At 44.8% G+C, this 16,694-nt stretch overlaps 2 protein-coding genes across 2 annotated transcripts; one reads left to right on the forward strand and one right to left on the reverse strand.

Annotated features, from left to right (window-relative positions):
• The first annotated feature begins 1,559 nt into the window (after positions 1–1,559).
• LOC124708328 lies at positions 1,560–6,606 on the forward strand. Its single transcript, XM_047240001.1, is given in 4 exon segments — positions 1,560–2,093; positions 2,095–2,706; positions 2,708–5,561; positions 6,355–6,606. Coding segments are annotated over 3 exon segments (3,957 nt in total). The 5' UTR covers positions 1,560–1,574; the 3' UTR covers positions 5,534–5,561; positions 6,355–6,606.
• A 344-nt stretch (positions 6,607–6,950) lies between these two features.
• LOC124708153 (kinesin-like protein KIN-5A) lies at positions 6,951–13,408 on the reverse strand. The gene is made up of 23 exons (XM_047239841.1): positions 13,307–13,408; positions 12,493–12,699; positions 12,270–12,399; positions 11,945–12,106; positions 11,365–11,853; positions 11,168–11,265; positions 10,811–10,967; positions 10,620–10,689; positions 10,464–10,540; positions 10,308–10,361; positions 10,093–10,173; positions 9,903–10,014; positions 9,569–9,655; positions 9,311–9,486; positions 9,052–9,213; positions 8,867–8,974; positions 8,628–8,786; positions 8,456–8,539; positions 8,090–8,295; positions 7,854–7,955; positions 7,647–7,756; positions 7,412–7,563; positions 6,951–7,313 (listed from the first exon to the last, which is right to left on the reverse strand). Exons 2-23 carry the CDS (start codon positions 12,639–12,641, stop codon positions 7,080–7,082), a joined length of 3,159 nt encoding a protein of 1,052 aa, XP_047095797.1. The 5' UTR covers positions 12,642–12,699; positions 13,307–13,408; the 3' UTR covers positions 6,951–7,079.
• Between the last annotated feature and the right edge of the window lie 3,286 nt (positions 13,409–16,694).

Raw genomic sequence — 16,694 nt, forward strand, 5'->3', positions numbered from 1 at the left:
TTGGGGCTCAACGGGGCATGCTCGAGGGTTGGTTGCTGCAATGGGCCATGAGCGAACTTTAGAAAGTTATTTGGTAGGTTGGATTGCATCAATTGGTACCCAACCCAAGTACTAGTGTGTTTGGTTGTCTACAATAAACAATTGTCATCTGTGTTCAGTCACACCGCATGTGTTTGATTGCCGTTTTGGCACACACATGTGGTATCTCCTCAACACATTTAAATATGGTAAGCTTACCATCATAGAAGGCATATACACGATCAAAACAAGCAAAGAAGCATACTACACAATATATTAACAACTAACATACTACTAACTTTTTAGTTCTAGCACTACTAACGCACACTTAGGTAATCCTAATCAGTATCGTACTTACACCAGGGGCACACACCACTAGCACAAAAGGATTGTTCGACAACCTTGTGAGGCCAACAATACAACAAGAACATCACAAAGCAACCGCACACGCAGGTAGATAACATGGACAGCTCCAATGGCAACCTTCACAACAAGAATTTTCCCAATGGCCCTACGGTGTTTTTTGCAGCCGTAGATGCTCATGACTGAGGTGTCATAGCTGTAAAACCGGACGTTGAAGATGTTGTCCATGGGGGTGAAGATGACCGCATCGTCAATGGCCATCTCAGACTTCCCGACTAATTCACTCCAGCCTTTGATGAAGGTGACCCTTTCACCCCTCCACTTAGTCTCCTAGTATGACGCCAGCGAGCTTTTCACCCCTCCACTACATCTACACATTGTTCTTGCGGTACTTTTCCATGTATAGCGGCGTCTTCACCGGCTGCCCGTCCTTCTTCAACTTGTACTTCAACTTAGTTACCCAGATTCTGAGAACACATCTCCTTGTAGCTAGGAACAAGGAAGTTGGGTTTCTTCGTGCCATACAACTTGGAGCTTTTTTTCTTTCTCTTAAAATTAAGAACAAGTGTGTCATTCCACAGAGAGAAGAATCCATGAAAAATGGAGACGATTTCCAACACCACCAGCTGCTGCTAGTGTAGTGAATTTCCTGCAAATCCCCTGGTTAAGTTCCCGCGCAAAACGAGAAACCCAGCAGCCCCACCCGTCAGGGGTTGCGGGCCCACCCCTGTCTTTCCCCTTCCTTCTCATCGCCTTCGTCCTCGCCTCTCTCCCTCTTCCGCCTCCGTCTCCTCCTCCCTCCCCATCCAATTCCCCATCCCATCTCCACGACACTTTTGCGCCCCGCCCCCTCGCCTCCTCCGTATTCCCAGCCACCACCACGCCATCTCCCCCGGATCCGACGGCCGCCACGCCCCCGTCGTCTTCCCCACCCACTATTTATCCGCCCTCCCCGGCCCCTCCGCCCCCCACTCCCCATCGCCGCCCAAGCTAGGGTTAGGGTTCCTCCGCCGCGCCGCCGCGATTCCGGTGAGATTCTTTGTCCTCCGCCCCTCTCTCTTCTTTCCGATTCTTGGCCCGCCGTCGACTTGGAGTTGCCGTCGACTTGGATTTGGCTAGGGTTTTAACCGCCCCGAATCTTTCTTTCTTTCCTCTACCCAGGTCCGTTCTTGCCGTGCGGCGAGCAGGCGGCCATGGCGATCGTCAGTTTCAGCGGCGCCAGGGTCCACCGGCCGGACGGCGCCGGGGGGGACGACGCCACGGAGGACGAGGAGGAGCGGTCCCCCGCCACGGACGACGACCGATCCCCCGCCACGGACGGCTTCTCCGCCGACTCCGACGAGAACACCGCCGCCCCGCACGAGGAGGACGACTCGGGGATGGGTTCCGACGAGCTGGAGCTGACCCAGCTGGGCGACGCGGGGGCGGAGATGAGCCAAATCGACGACCAGAGCTTCCCGGTCCCGCTCGACCTCCTCGACCTCCCCGACCTCGCGCCCGTCCTCTCCCTGGACGCCTGGAACACCCTCCTCTCCGACTCCGACCGGCTGCGGCTCGCCGCCCTCCTGCCCGACCTCGACCGGGACGCCTTCGCGCGCACGCTCGTGGAGCTCCTATCAGGCGCCAGCTTCCACTTCGGGAGCCCCCTGGCGGCCCTCCTCGACCGGCTCAAGGGCGGCCTCTGCGACCCCCGGGTCGTGCTGTACCGCCGCGGGCGCGCGCTTCGCGGAGCGGCGCAAGCACTACTACCGCCTGCAGGGGTACCACAACGCCATGGTGCGCGGCCTCTGGGAGGCCCGCGACTGCTGGAAGGGCTGCCAGGGGTTCGGGCTCGACGAGAGGATCAGGGCGCTGGACGCCATGAGGGCGAAACGGAAGCAGAAAGCTGCCCGCGCCGTGTCTGAGACCGACTCCGAGGCGGAGCAGTTTGTGGCGCGGCCGAAGACGGATAAGAAGAAGGCTGGGAAGGAGAGGTCCAAGGGCCTGCTGCGGCTGGGCGGTGGGTCGAAAGGTTTGGGGGGCGAGGAGTACACCGGCCGTGATGCCGCGGCAGCTTTCTCCGATCATTCTCGCCAAGATAATAACGCGTATGGGTATGATACCGGAGTCATGCATAGAGGTGGGAAGGCGCGCAGGAGCATGGACGGCCTCGATTCAGAGGACCTGGGGGGATACGACAGGGATTTGCCGAGGGTCCGGTCTCAGAAGCCGCTGGTGAAGCCGGTGAAGAAGAAGGAGTTCGCTACAGCCTACGATGCCAACCCTTATGCAAAGAGCTACCGTGACAATCATACTGGTTCTTACTACCATGGCAGGAATGCAGCCTGGTAACCAGCCAGTTACCTTGGCAGCATCGTTTGAGCCTCCGTATTCTGAGGCAGCTAGGAGTGCAAAGTACGCGGAAAGAGATCGGATATATGGTGGAAATAGTTTCCACAGTAATAGAGCTCTCAAGGGAGATGAGATGGACTGGCCAGCTGGTAGTCCTGCTGATAGCTTAAATGACTGGCAGAGAGGGCAGCCTGCGGGCGATTACAGGAGCAGGGTACCTCAGGTTGGTCATGGTGGGAAGGTTAAGTCCTATAGGAATACCGAGCAACAGATGAATGGTGCGCATTCCGGGTCTGATCCTAGGGACAGGGTATCACAGGGGAAGATTAAAGTTAAACCCAGTAGTAGCCAGCATGGTAGGATTGGCCAGAAGGACTCCAGGAGCAGAGCTGCATATGTTCAGAGTGAGGAGACGGAATCCGATTCATCAGAACAGTTGGAAGATGGGGCGGACATGAATCCTGCCGAACAACAGCCGGAACTTAGATATTCTGAGCTTCATAGACCAGCATATGGTGCCAAAAAGTCAAACAAACATGGGAAAACAGCCAGAACGGTTTATCCTGCTGCTCCTGCAGAATTCGAACCCTACCACACTCAGGGCAGAGGGGGGCAGAGAGGAAAGATTGCAGAGCCTGATTACTTGCGCGATGTACATGTGGAGGTGGCGGAACAGATTAGTGAGGTGATGAGACCTCCAGCAGCAAGGAGCGAGAGAAAGCGCAAAGGCGTGTCAAATCTGGACATGCATGGTTATGACAACTCTGAATTGCATGATAGCAACGAAAAAGCCAATGAATCATTCAGGTCACCAGAGAGTACGAGGCTGGCCAGTAGAGCAGGCTGTGAAGTCCAAGATTCTAATGGCGACTTTGATGGTTCTGAAAGAGTGAACGTGCCTCTAGCAAGTTGCAGCTCTGGGTCCAAAAGGCAAAAAGGAAGAGTTGAGGTTACAAGCCTAGATGAGCATGGTGACTATTCACCATCTGATCCAAAGGCTGTGGAGATCAGCGGCAGCTTGAAGAAGAAAAGTAAAAAGAAGACGGATACGGTTACAGATGCAACTACTGTAGTGGAACCAGCTCCGGTCGTGCCAGAAGTTATTGTGGTGCCAGTAGAACCTGAGAAACCTAAGAAGAAGTATGTACCAATTACACCAACTATCCATACCGGGTTTTCTTTCTCCGTCGTACATCTTCTAACCGCTGTTAAGAAGGCTATGGTCACTCCTACTGAGGATACTCCAGTGGCACCTATGGTCACACCTACTGAGGTTCCTCCAGTGGCAGCTATGGTCACTCCTACTGAGGCTCCTCCAGCGGCAGCTATGGTCACTCCTACTGAGGTTTCTCCAGCGGCAGCGAAGCAACCTGATGGGGAGGAGAGCAGAAAATGGTTCAACAGTGAAGAACCTAGCAAAACGCCTCAAGAGCCAACTGTAACAGAGCAAGCACAGCAGGCTAATGAGGTTGGAGATACCAGTGCTGCAGAGCAGACTGCGCCGAGCAATTCGCCAGCAGTAACTGTTCAAGAGCTTGTTAATCGGATCAAAACAAATCCTGGAGATCCCAACATACTTGAAACACAGGAGCCCCTTCAGGATTTAGTTAGAGGAGTGCTCAAAATACTGTCGTCTAGAACAGCTCCTCTAGGTGCAAAGGGCTGGAAATCATTAGTTTCCTATGACAAGTCAAACAAAAGCTGGTTCTGGGTTGGTCCACTGCCTTCTGGTACTTCATATAGTGACCCTAACGAAGAGACTTCTGCTGAAGCATGGGGTATACCACACAAGATGCTTGTGAAGTTGGTCGATGCATTTGCTAATTGGCTGAAAAGTGGTCAGGAAACCCTCAAGCAAATAGGATCCATGCCACCACCTCCAGCACCAAATCCTGCAAATTTGGATTTGAAGGAAAGATTCAAGGACCTTAGGGCCCAGAAAAGTCTGAACACAATAAGCCCAAGCTCTGATGAAGCAAGAGCATATTTCCAACGTGAGGAATTTTTGAGATACTCGATTCCTGATAGAGCATTTTGCTATACTGCTGCTGATGGAGAGAAATCTATAGTTGCTCCTTTGAGAAGGGGAGGCGGGAAGCCCACAGCAAAAGCTAGGGGACATCCCATGCTCTTACCTGATCGCCCTCCGCATGTCACTATTCTCTGTCTTGTAAGAGATGCTGCTTCTAGGTTGCCTGGAAGAACTGGTACAAGAGCTGATGTCTGCACACTTCTCAAAGATTCGCAGTACCTAAATCACGCAGAATCCAATAAAGAGCCTGCTGTCAATCAAGTTGTTAGTGGTGCTCTTGATCGCTTGCATTATGAGCGTGATCCTTGTGTGCTGTATGATAATGACAAAAAATTGTGGACCTATCTGCACAGGGGTAGAGAGGAGGAAGATTTTGAGGATGACGGCACATCATCTACAAAAAAATGGAAGAGACCAAGGAAAGATTCTTTAGATCCTTCAGAGGCTGGTGCAGGAAACGATGACCTTGAGGATGATGGCACCCCTAACGCGAAAAAGCAAAAGAAAGATGATGCAGAACCTACAGCATCAGGAGAAGATAAGGATGGTGCGGATCTTGTAATTCTGGATCCATCTAACGGTGGGTTGGAAGGTGACTTTGATCTTGATGTTATTCTGTCATCAACAAATAACGAAGAAACAGGCAAGCCAGATATTGGTATTTCCAGACCTTCAATAGGTGCAACAGCAGGCAACACAGCTAATGACAATTCCGCAAGAATCCCAGAACAGTTTTACAGTATGGCACTCCCTGTGGACTCCACCAGCAAGGAGTTTAATAATGCTTAGCAAGACATATGCTGCAGCACCAGATTAGGTAATTGCTGCACAAACTGAAGAATTTTTATATTATGCTACTTTATGAGCAATTATTTTATTTCTTAGTGTTATTTCATCTTTTTTTTAATCCTATTGTAATATGGATTAAAAACTGCTAGGTGATAGTTTGTTGTATAAACGTGCTGATTTATGTAAGTTTGAGTTGTCTTACCACAATCTTTGCCTTCTGCTGGAGCATAGTTTCAGCTGTAGTTGTAATGTACTGCTTCAGCCCTTCATAGATCTATGACTCACATGCTGTGTTTTACTCGTAATTTTCTTACTTGTATCTTACTCCACAATGATCATCAGCCTGTAGCTTCCCTTCCTAGGAAAAGATACATGTAGCTGTAGGTCTATTTGCTAAGGCTGATCAAGTATTCAAGTCACTTCTGGGGAATTCTGGGCTTGAGTTTGTCTGTGAAAGTTGTATTCTAATTTGCAATTATTAGTCATTGCCAAATATCTTATGTCTCTAGTTCATCATTAGGAGGGTTTTGCTTAGAACAGCTTCATAAGCACCTTATGCTGCAGTATGTATATATACCCGAGGTATATACTGGTTTCAGAAAATTAAAATATCTTGTGTAACTAGATTTTGATTTTCTGATTGTAGCCTGTCCTAACTATGCTGATTGTGATCTGAATAGGTTCCTTTTTTTTAGTTCCTTCACTGTCTGAGTAGACTCTTAGAAACATCCCGCACTTTCTGAGTAACTTTTAGTCTAAATTCTCCTGTTCCTGCATCCACAATCCTCATGCTGACGATTTCTTGTTGTTTTGCTTTGTAGGGTATCAAGCCGCAGCCACTTAAGTCAGGCCTTCCACTCAACAGAGTATTTTGCAGCGGAAATAGTTTTTGTTGTTTTGCCCTTGTACTTGTACATTCTTGTCAAGAAACAGAGGCTTTTATAGTTTTTCTCCTAGTGGCTTTGTGCAGTTCTCTTCTAAATTTGTTACATCAATACATGTTTATGTAACTACGTTTACATTCATATTTGGATCCCAGCCAGCAAGATCCTGTGGCACTTGACCTACCGACAGTTCAGGCTTTTGTTTGCAACAGAGACTTCATCGGCTGTGACAAAGATTTAGTTACCAGGTTGTGATATTCTCAACATAGATTTATCCATCTGCGTGTGATCTTCTCAAAAGAAGATTTAGTCATCACATTATTATATTTTTCGAAAGAGATTTAGTCATTGGCATATTATATTTTTTGACGGAATTAGTCATCAATAATTATAGATTCTTCTTTTCATGGAGGAAAATCATCAATGAATCTTCCAGTGGAACTAAAAATTATAATTATTCTTTCACTGTGTTACCTATGTAAATACATATATTACATTAGATGCACTGAGTAAGTACATATTCTTTACTGATGACCAGCCTAAGAACACCAAACACCTCAACTAACAATTCCAATTAATCAAATGGATGTCACTATAAACAGCAAAACAACTGGGTAACGTAAGCTAAACAAATTACTCCTTTGTACATTCTTTGGAAGAATCTAGTTTCTTGCTACAAGAGGGACTCTCGCATCACTGGCTGCTGATGGTGATGTTGATTCTTGCGCCTCCGGAAGATGTTTCGTGTCTCCATTTGCCTGCTTCCATCCAGTCCTCGACTCACGGAACGATTTGAGGAGCTCCTCGTAGTCTGGAGTTCGCAGCTCCTCAATCGATTCAGCGCTTGGCAGGTTGATCTGCCGCCTCCTTGGTGTCGAACATGACGGTTCATCCACCTGTTTGTTCAAGAAGAATATGCAATGCAGGTTTGGTCATTTACTCTCAGAGATAGAGTTTATCTTACCAAGAATCACTACTTTTCATGAGTGCTCACCAGATATTCTTCCTCTAGGCATTTCCCTGCATTTTCGGTTATTTCCACAACCTTGTGGTGATGTGCACCCTTCAACTCTGTTATCTCCCCGTGGCACGGGGTGAGGACAGAAACAATGTTCACGCATGCCTCGTGGTCAACCTTCAGCGAGCCTGAAATAACACAAGTAGCCATCAAAATGAATAGAATTTATGCTATGCCCTGTGTATCAGTAACTCAGATCGTAAGATCTTACTGTCAATGGAAAAAAGAATGGCCTTGTTTGCAGTATCTATATCTTCAAGAGTTCTCAATACTGCAGACGACAATTTGGAACGCAGCAATTGATTAGCTTCTGTCCCCGTCCTGGTAAAGTACACACACCATTATCACTTATTATATATTGTTGGTAGCTTGAGATAAGAGAAATTTAAAATTTCCACATCAGCTTCTATGCGAGTACCTGACTATACTATCTACTGATTCCACATTTCCTTTGCCAAGGCTGAAAAGAGAATCCTCGGCGTTCTTCCATTGTTGTGAACTCATGTCCGTCTTTGTTTTGCTGAAGGTTTCGATAGCAAATGTTAAACATTGAAACACTCATATTTCATAGCAGAAATTTCGATAGCAAAAGTTAAACATTGAAACATTCATATTTAATAGCAGAAAGTATCACATCACAAAAGCCATACTGACCATTCGACAAGAACTTCTGCCAAGCAAGATCGTCCACTGTCGACTGCGGTGGTATCTTCAATGTAATTATTCTCGGTTTCTTCCATGTAAAAGCCCCACTTTTCCCGTACGGATGAGGTGAAGTCCTGGGCCGTTGAAATTTCTTCCTGGAGCTGACTTGTCCTGTTTACAGCACTCTCTCGAAGGCTACCTACAGCTGTTTGGACCTGCAATATTGGCTTACAGTCAACACTGTGTAGTGGTTGTGTAATAGTTCAACTCATCGATTAGTCACCAACAAAACAACACGTAACTTCTTTTGGTATCACACCATATACTAGCACTGACATGGCCACAAGCTTAAAGTACACCGTGGATAAGACTTACCAGCTGTTTCTTCCTTGCATTGGAATTTGCAAGCATCTCTGCCACCTTTTCTATAAGTTGCTTTTCTTCATTAGCTGCACACTCCTGTTAAAAAATCATAGTCATATTATGTTAAGTAAGTATAGTATCTTATTAACTGCATATTGAATGTACTTATTATCATAGGAATAACCTCAAATTTCTTCTCAAGATCAAGAAGTTGTTGATCCTGCACACCTTGTGTTTCTTCCAAAATACTAGAGAGTTTAGATGCATGAATGTCCAGTGAGTGGAAGAAACCAGCAGTAATAGTTGAGATGGACCGTGATGCTTCCACGGCTCTCAGGTGTCCCTGCACACAAGAACAGAAAAGTTGGAAAATAATGGCATAAGAAAATATCAAATAGTCTTGTGCTTCAAAATATTACAGACCTCCCTCTGCTTGTTGGCGAAGTGGGCTAGTCGCTCTTCTTGTTTCGAAAGGCTACACTGAAGCTCATTTAGCAAGTTGTCTGCTCCCAAAGCAATTACTCCAAAACACTATATACAGGAAGAACAATCAGAAACATTGCTATACTCGCTGAAACTATAAGTTGACCAAAAGAAACAAAACTTACTTTCTCAAGAGCTGATGTGTGTGATTGCACTTGTGAGTTCAATTTCTCAAACGTTGTCTGAGAATTTATGTCAATCTCGCCTGCTAAATTATCAAGCGCTGTAATACCTGAACCATGTAGGGCTTTCAAATTTTGTATCCTCTCCTTTAGCCCTTGTGCAGCCTAAAAATGGGTAACTCAAGCTTGTCATATACACCCTTACATAGCAGTTACACAAGATCAACTTTTGAGTACAAAATCAAGGGGGAAACTGAATTGCCTCATCTTTTGAAGATACGAAGGATTTCATATCATCTTCCATTTGTTTCAGGTGATCCTCCTGCTGCGTGACAGATGTAGAAACGGTTTTATGCAAGGCATCGAGCTCATGGGTCAGTTGAGATCTAAACCTCTGCACGAGTGACCTGTTTCCGTCTTCTATTTTGTCTTTACGCTCTGCAAGTATTCAAGAACAATGGCTATTTTAGTGAGACCGGGTCCATCCCAAAGCAGGGGTAATAGAGTTGAGATGCCAAACCTATTTTGGAGAATAGCCCAGACACATCTGCTTCTGCATTTTCTAATTCCGCGCGTAGATTATATGCACAATCTACTAGTGACTTTTCTGTAGCAAAAATACCAGTAAGTCTCACTGAGTATCACTAAAGAGACACTCAATTGGCTAAGTGAAATCAAGCATGGATGAGGACATAGAATTTTAATTCAACGTCAAGAGAATCTACAACAACTGCTAATTCATTTTACCAGTAATTATAAGAAAGTAATTAGCAAACCATGCTAAGCCAAAGAGAGTCTTGCAGTAATGAGTTCATTCTTATTTTTGCAGGCAATAATTAGTTACTTTAACAAACCTGAGCTCTGAAGATTTAATATGACATATTCCTTTTCTTTGATTATAGACTTTGCTTCGTTGTATTTTTCTTCTAAACCATGCAACGCATTCCTGGTGCCCTCCAGGTCTTTCTGTAGAGAGAAGACAAACAAAATGACAATTATGTAATGTATTTGCCAGCCGACTGCAAAACCTGACTTTAAAGGTACCTGAGTCTTTTCGAGTTTTCCACCCAATTCCGCACTCAAAAGTTTTTCAGCATCATAAAGCTCTTTTAGTTCGACCAATTGCTGCCCATATAATTTGCAGATAATCAAATATGAATAAAACAAATGGTTTTCCATGAATTAAAAAATGATTCTCCAGAGAATCAAATCATCAATAGATAAAAGGTTTGCTGTTAAATGCTTATAGGAAAACTAACCTTATCCCTAGCCTCTAGATCAGCTCCCAGTTTTTCAATTTTCTCTGTCATGGCCTGAGTGAAAAGTTAGGTTTGAAACACCAGATGATGAATAAAGCTTTGTTTAGTTCATCCAAACAAATCAAACACGGGTTTAATCGGACAATTAAGATAGACCTTTTTCTCAGCTTCCTCTTGGAGGTAGCGCTCTCTTGGAATGTATATACCATTCTTCTCTCTTGCCGCAAACACTTCTGAAGACATATAGGAGACCAATGAGTAGAAGATGCATGATATTTAGCATTTGCTTACCAAAACTGCACGCAGACAGACCTGATTTAAGGCGGTCAATTTCAGAGTACAAGTCCTTGATGACTGCAGATTTCATCATCTTTTGGTTCACCTGGATTCAACGATAGGAAGAGCAAGTTAGGCTATACAAAACACTTTGTCAAATTTCTACTATCTGAAATAGTGAAACATCAATATGAATGGATTATTCAAACAAAAGTAAAGATACTAACCTCGGGTTTGTTCCTGATATTTTTTGCACGATGTGCATAATCAAGTGTGCTCAATGTCTCTTCCAAGCAATATACAGAAGGCGATATTGTAGCAATAATGCAAGTCTTTGTTTTCCCTCCCAATGAATCTCGCAGTAATCTTGTCAGTTTGCTATCTCTGAAACAAATAGATAGAATAGCCTTAAGCCCTCTTTTTTCGAGAAAACGCAAAGGACTCTTTACGTTTCATTTCATTGAAAAGAGACAAGTTGTTTTAGAATCCTCCTAAGAGGCAGGTTACAAGTTCTAGCATTTTAAGCTCTCTTTACCAACTGTTTGCTAGGATAAATGCAGTCAGAAGAATGCCCTTAGAGTTACCTATATGGGACATGTCCAGAGTGCTCAACTAGAGCATTGATAACACGTCCAAGTGTCAGCAAACTCTTGTTAATCTCCCCAGCCTCTCTAGCTCTGCCCTGCAATGCCAATTGAATATCAAAAGTACTACTTGGCATCTGAAAAAACAGCTAGGTGTGAAAAACTAATCTATTTCTAGACATTAGAAGTTTACTCACATCTCTAGCACCGGAACGCGATATATTTTCTGAACCGGCTAGATCAACAAGATTAAGCTTCCCGATTTTGATCATCTCCTCACTCTCATGAGTCAATTCTTTGATGTGAATTGTGATTGAGAATATGGAGTGCGACCTGCTGCTTTGCTTGTTCAGCAATGTCTCGGCAGTGCGCCTCTTTGCGGAGCCCTTGTCAAGAATCTTGTAGATTTCGCCTGCAGAGTACACAACCTCTTCTTCAAGCCCTCTAACAAAAACACCACCCTTGCCATCTTCCATAAGGGCAATAGGCTTTTTTGTCTTGTCCTCAGAGACAGGTAACACAGGGAACCTCGGTTCATCAGGAGCCAACAAATCAGTGATCTCCTCATTGTAAAGCTCAAGAAAGGTGACTTTCATGCTGTACTCCGCACACTGGGACTCGAGAATGTCGAAAATTTGCCTGACGGACCTCGGGATAACTCCAGCATCAGTTGGGAGGTCACCACTCTGGTTGTTACATACAGGAACCAGCCAAATAGTAAAGAACATGCAGAAGAAAGGTATGTGTTTAATTGATTTCAGGTACAAAATATTTTACCTTGGCCTTTCTGGTTCCACCTCCCTCCATTGTGTAGGTTTTGCCGGTACCGGTCTGCCCATAGGCAAAAATTGTGCAATTGTAGCCCTCAAGGACCTCATGAACTATTGGTGAGATGGATTGCTCAAACAAGTCCTTCTGCTTTGACGACGGCCCAAATACCTACTCGGAATCGATCATTAGACTAAATTTGAGTCAAAACTTGCATGCATAAAGTCAATTAACACAATTGGCACCAACACAAAATAGGTTTACTAGAATGAGGTCACTTGTGAGGCAATGGCCTAGCAGAAGTGTCAAGTGACTGTGGAAGATGATCTAATACCTTGTCGAAGGCAAAGGTCCGGTCAATCTGCTTATTGGCAATAACTTGTGTGGCAGCGACCTCCCGGCGGCGCTCATTGCACGAGATTACCACCGGAGTTTTTGATGTTGTCTCCTCGTCACTCAGGGGCCTGAACGTGTCAAAGTACAGATACACATCTTGTGAGCACAGAAACAGAATGACACTGAACTTGTCAACTAGAATTACTAAGCTCTCTGCTTACCTGCATCTGAGGATGACTTGCACATTGACTCCCTTCTCCTTATCGCCTTTCGGGGTAGCGCCGCCATTAGCGTCCCCTGACCTCGAGTCTTTCCCGGACTTCTCCATTGACTTGGGCGACGGCGATGGAGGGCCACCCCTCTTCTCCATCTCCAGTTGAACTGAACAATCCAATCGCTAGTCCCTTTGCCAGTACTCAAGGCCGGTTCTGCATTCAACGACCAAACCCTTTAGAATGCAGGTGCAAATTGCTCGAGCAATTGAACTGTAAAAGATAAGAAGCCTAGCTACCGCTATCAGATTAGAAACCAGAGTAAAAAAAGATTGTAGCTACTGAATGTGACAGCTGGTGTCAAACAAATTTGGCCAGATCAGAGGAGCCAAATTTGCCGGCCACTGGGGGCTCACGAATGCAGAAAGGGACAACGGAATGGAGACAACGTAAATCTCGGAGGAATCACGGTGGTGCATTTACCGGAGCAAATCAAGGCAGGATTGGCTGCTGTCTAACGAATCAAAATCAAGACGGGATCTTTTTTTTCATGAATGGATGGAAATAAAGCATGCTTTGAATCACATTTTTATTGAGAAGCGTAATCAGCGGCGACTCAGTAGCTAGCTGTCAAGAACCAGATCTTCATGACACAAAAACAAACAGAAGAGGTGGGAAAAAAATCCAAGAACTTCAGTAAGCAGCGGAGCCCAAGAACCCATCGAATGAGATCTTCATCGAAGGAAACAGGCGTTTTCACCGGCAACAGATGAAGATCAAGAAGCAAAGCCACCAACACGAATCGAGAAACGTGAGCACTCACACTGGCAGATGGAGCTCGAACCAAAGCGATCCAATCAAAAGCGCCTGGCGAGACGAAGAGCAGTAGCTAGGTAGGTAGCTAGGGGGACGGGCAAGTGGCGACAGCAACGGCAATGGCAGCGCCGAGATCCAGGTAGCAGGGGGCAGCAGGCCAGGTGCCTGCAGAGCGGTGGTGGCTTGGAGAACAGCTCGTGGTCTCTATCAATGGCAACTCCCACCTCCCCTTCTATCTGTAGCTTTTCCTTTTCGCTCTTTTTTCTGCCTTTGGGTTGGAGACAGACACTGCATCAGATCAGATGATGCCGACGCGCTCGAGCTTTCTTTCCATGTTGAAGTAGCCAGGAGAAAAGAAAATAAAATACTACTAGAAGGTTCTCCTTCTTAATTTTCAGTTACTTTTGCCACCACTTTAAATGGGTGCATTAAAATTTCCAATTTATATTTTTTTCAAGTTTTCATTTCAATATTTTTTGAACTTTCAGCACTGGGTGGTAATTTGAAATGGCTATTTTATATTGCTGCCAATTGTTAATCGGTTTCATTTGGTAGGTGTTGGTGGGATTTGATTGCTACGTTTAATCAGCACGGTGAGGAGTGTCCAAATGTACAGAGCACATGCCTTCTGTGATTATTTATTGTGGAGTGGATTATGTAGGAGTACTAAACTGACAATTGGTTCACTGGTTGTAAGCTTGGTTTTTGACTTGACCCTAGCCAGCCTCGCTTTTGACTTGGTGTATTTGACCAGCCAAGGAAAATTCCATTACCACCAGTCCACCAGTAACGTTTTTTTTTTTTTTTTAATAGCTGCACCACTGGTAACCTTTTTTTGGCTGTATGTACATTGTTCCTTGCGTTATTTTTTTGGTGTATTCGACGGTTTGAAAAAGTCTTATATAGTAGTGTGTTGTTAGTAATTACGTAATATACTTAAAATGTCTTTAATCTCATTCTATGTTTTGAAAAGAATATTGTCTGACATGGGATAAACAAAAAACAATGATTCAAAAGATACAATACATTTTACTTCACAACGAGGATAGGACTTATATCATTTTTTTCCTTTACCACGAAAATGTTTTACTCGATCAAGAGTGACATATTTTGTAGTAACAATCGTAATTAACTGTATAGATAATAGATAACTAATAGGTTTGAAATAGCAGCATGCTAGTAAGAAACTCAGGAATATGTGTAGCTGTCATTTGCATTTGTATCAACCGTTTGATGTTGTATATTGATAAACATGCACAAACCATAACTATATGGTTTAGGTATCCATGTTATCACCGTACGGTAATTAAAGTAGAAGGCCATACCCAATATTGGAACTGATTCTAAAAACGAGAAAAGATTGAAAATATAACGCACATAAAAAGTATGACCTTTTGTAGTCCCTATTTTTTGTGGTGGTGGTGGGGGGGGGGGGGGGAGGGTCTTATTTTAGTCTCTACTAACATACTCTATCAACAAAGACTACCTATGTTCAATTTTACATTGCGTCTAACTTTTCCACCGTTTCCCCATATTACTCTGTGTGTAACACTCTACTAGCGATAGTTTCTGAAAATGCCAGTTCACTTTTCACTGAGTATTAGTTTTTTTTGTGAAAATTCCTGCAATCTATTGATAATCATCCGCAGGAGTACAAAGAACCCAAAAATATGCATGCACTTCCGTTTAACATAGAGATAAAATAGTGCAGCAATGGTGAACAAGAAATCTTTTGGTACTCTCCTCGGTATGCATGCTTTGACTAAAACCCAGAGTAAATGGGACTAAAGGGAGTACATTACACACAAATCTAGTGAAAAATTCAATGATTTCTAAGTTTGACCATATATGTACTAAAGATATGAAGATCTATAACATGAAATCAATATTGAAAAATCGTCCACAAGATATATTTTCATAGTGTATTTATTAAATATTTTAGTTATTGATATTTCTTTCCATATGTTTAGTCAAACTTCAAAATATTGATTTTTTAACTAAATTAGTGTGCCATGCATTTGTGGCAAGTTTTTTGTCCACGAAATACAGTACAGAAGCAGACCCTCACAAATTAGTGTGCCAAAGACGCCTCGTTATCAATGGGAATGTTGTGTCCCACTAAAAAATATTCTGCTTTATAAGACACCATAGTGTCAAACCTGAGATTTAAAATCTGGTGGGATAGGGTTGTGATTGCTCTTCTAAGGGCATCACTAACCGATCCCCTAAAATTTAGAGAAGCAAACGGTGGAGAAAAATAGAGGAGAAATTTTTGCTCCTCTAAACGGTGGCCGCAAGATCCGATCCCATAAATTTAAAGGCCTAAATTCTTTTTGCAAACATCTCAAACATACAAAGTTCAAACATGCATACATATTATCCAAAAAACAACAAATCGAGCAAGTTTGAGTGCGTGAAGAATCCAATTGAGACATGAATTCGGCCACCCCATTCTTGGTTGCACTTGCTTGAGACTCGGGCATTTCGTAGACCATGTCGCGGGCGGGCTGCGCCGGCGGCCACGACTGAGGGAGAAGGCGTGGTCATTGAGGGCGCCCGGCGATGCCTTGGCCTTGCGTGTAGGCGTCGAGATTGATGCTGCCACGGCCTTCCTCTTCTTCTTCTCCTCCACCGACTGTGAATGTGCTTGCATCACCGCCGTTGGCTTCTGCGACCGTCGGTCGCTCAACACCGACGCTAGAGGCGGCTTGCCCACGATCGAGGAATTATCGGTGGACTTGGTGCGAATCGTTGCTGGCTGCACCACGCCAGTATTGCCCAACCTCTTCCGCGGCATCAGCGACGCCGCGGGGGTCAAATCAGGCGGAGATTCGCCAGCGAAAAATTCCGGCGGGCAAGCGGGGATGACTTCCGGTGCCATTCCGGCCGAGCGAGGGGAGATCGGTGGCACCGGCGACAACATGCGACGAATTTGGGCGGGAGGGATGGCCGCTCGGTGGGAGCTCATGTTTTTATGGACGAGTTGGGCGGAGAGGAAATATGGGAGAGGCGCCTCTCTTTTTAGGGGCCACTCTCTTGTTGTTGCTCCTCTAACCGTTTTTGGATTTCGGTTAGAGTCGGCTTCGGCTGTTAGCGGCACAAATTTGCTCCTCTATGACCGCATTCGGGATCAGTTAGAGATGCTCGAACCATCCAACCACGGGTTTATACTCATATACTCCGACAAGTTTGAAAGGACACAAATGTCGCCTAGAGGGGGGGTGAAGAGGCGGTTTAAAACTTTTACGAGATGGGCTTAACAAATGCGGAATAAAACTAGCGTTTACTTTGTCAAGCCCAAAGCCTATAAACTATGGTTCACCTATGTGCACCAACAATTTATGCTAAACAATACAAGCAACTATGTGATAGCAAGATACTTCAGGCACGATGGC

This window comes from Lolium rigidum, chromosome 4 (genome assembly GCF_022539505.1).
Source record: "Lolium rigidum isolate FL_2022 chromosome 4, APGP_CSIRO_Lrig_0.1, whole genome shotgun sequence".
In the NCBI taxonomy this organism is placed as follows: Eukaryota; Viridiplantae; Streptophyta; class Magnoliopsida; order Poales; family Poaceae; genus Lolium; species Lolium rigidum.

Bases quoted from the DNA above. Each gene is read 5' to 3' on its own strand.
- LOC124708153 (XM_047239841.1), bottom strand. From the start codon at position 12,641: ATGGAGAAGAGGGGTGGCCCTCCATCGCCGTCGCCCAAGTCAATGGAG. The intron at 9,656-9,902 runs GTTTGTTAAAGT...TTTTTGCTACAG, and splicing joins ATTAAATCTTCAGAGCTCAG to AAAAGTCACTAGTAGATTGT. The intron at 9,487-9,568 runs GTTTGGCATCTC...GAATACTTGCAG, and splicing joins TGGGCTATTCTCCAAAATAG to AGCGTAAAGACAAAATAGAA.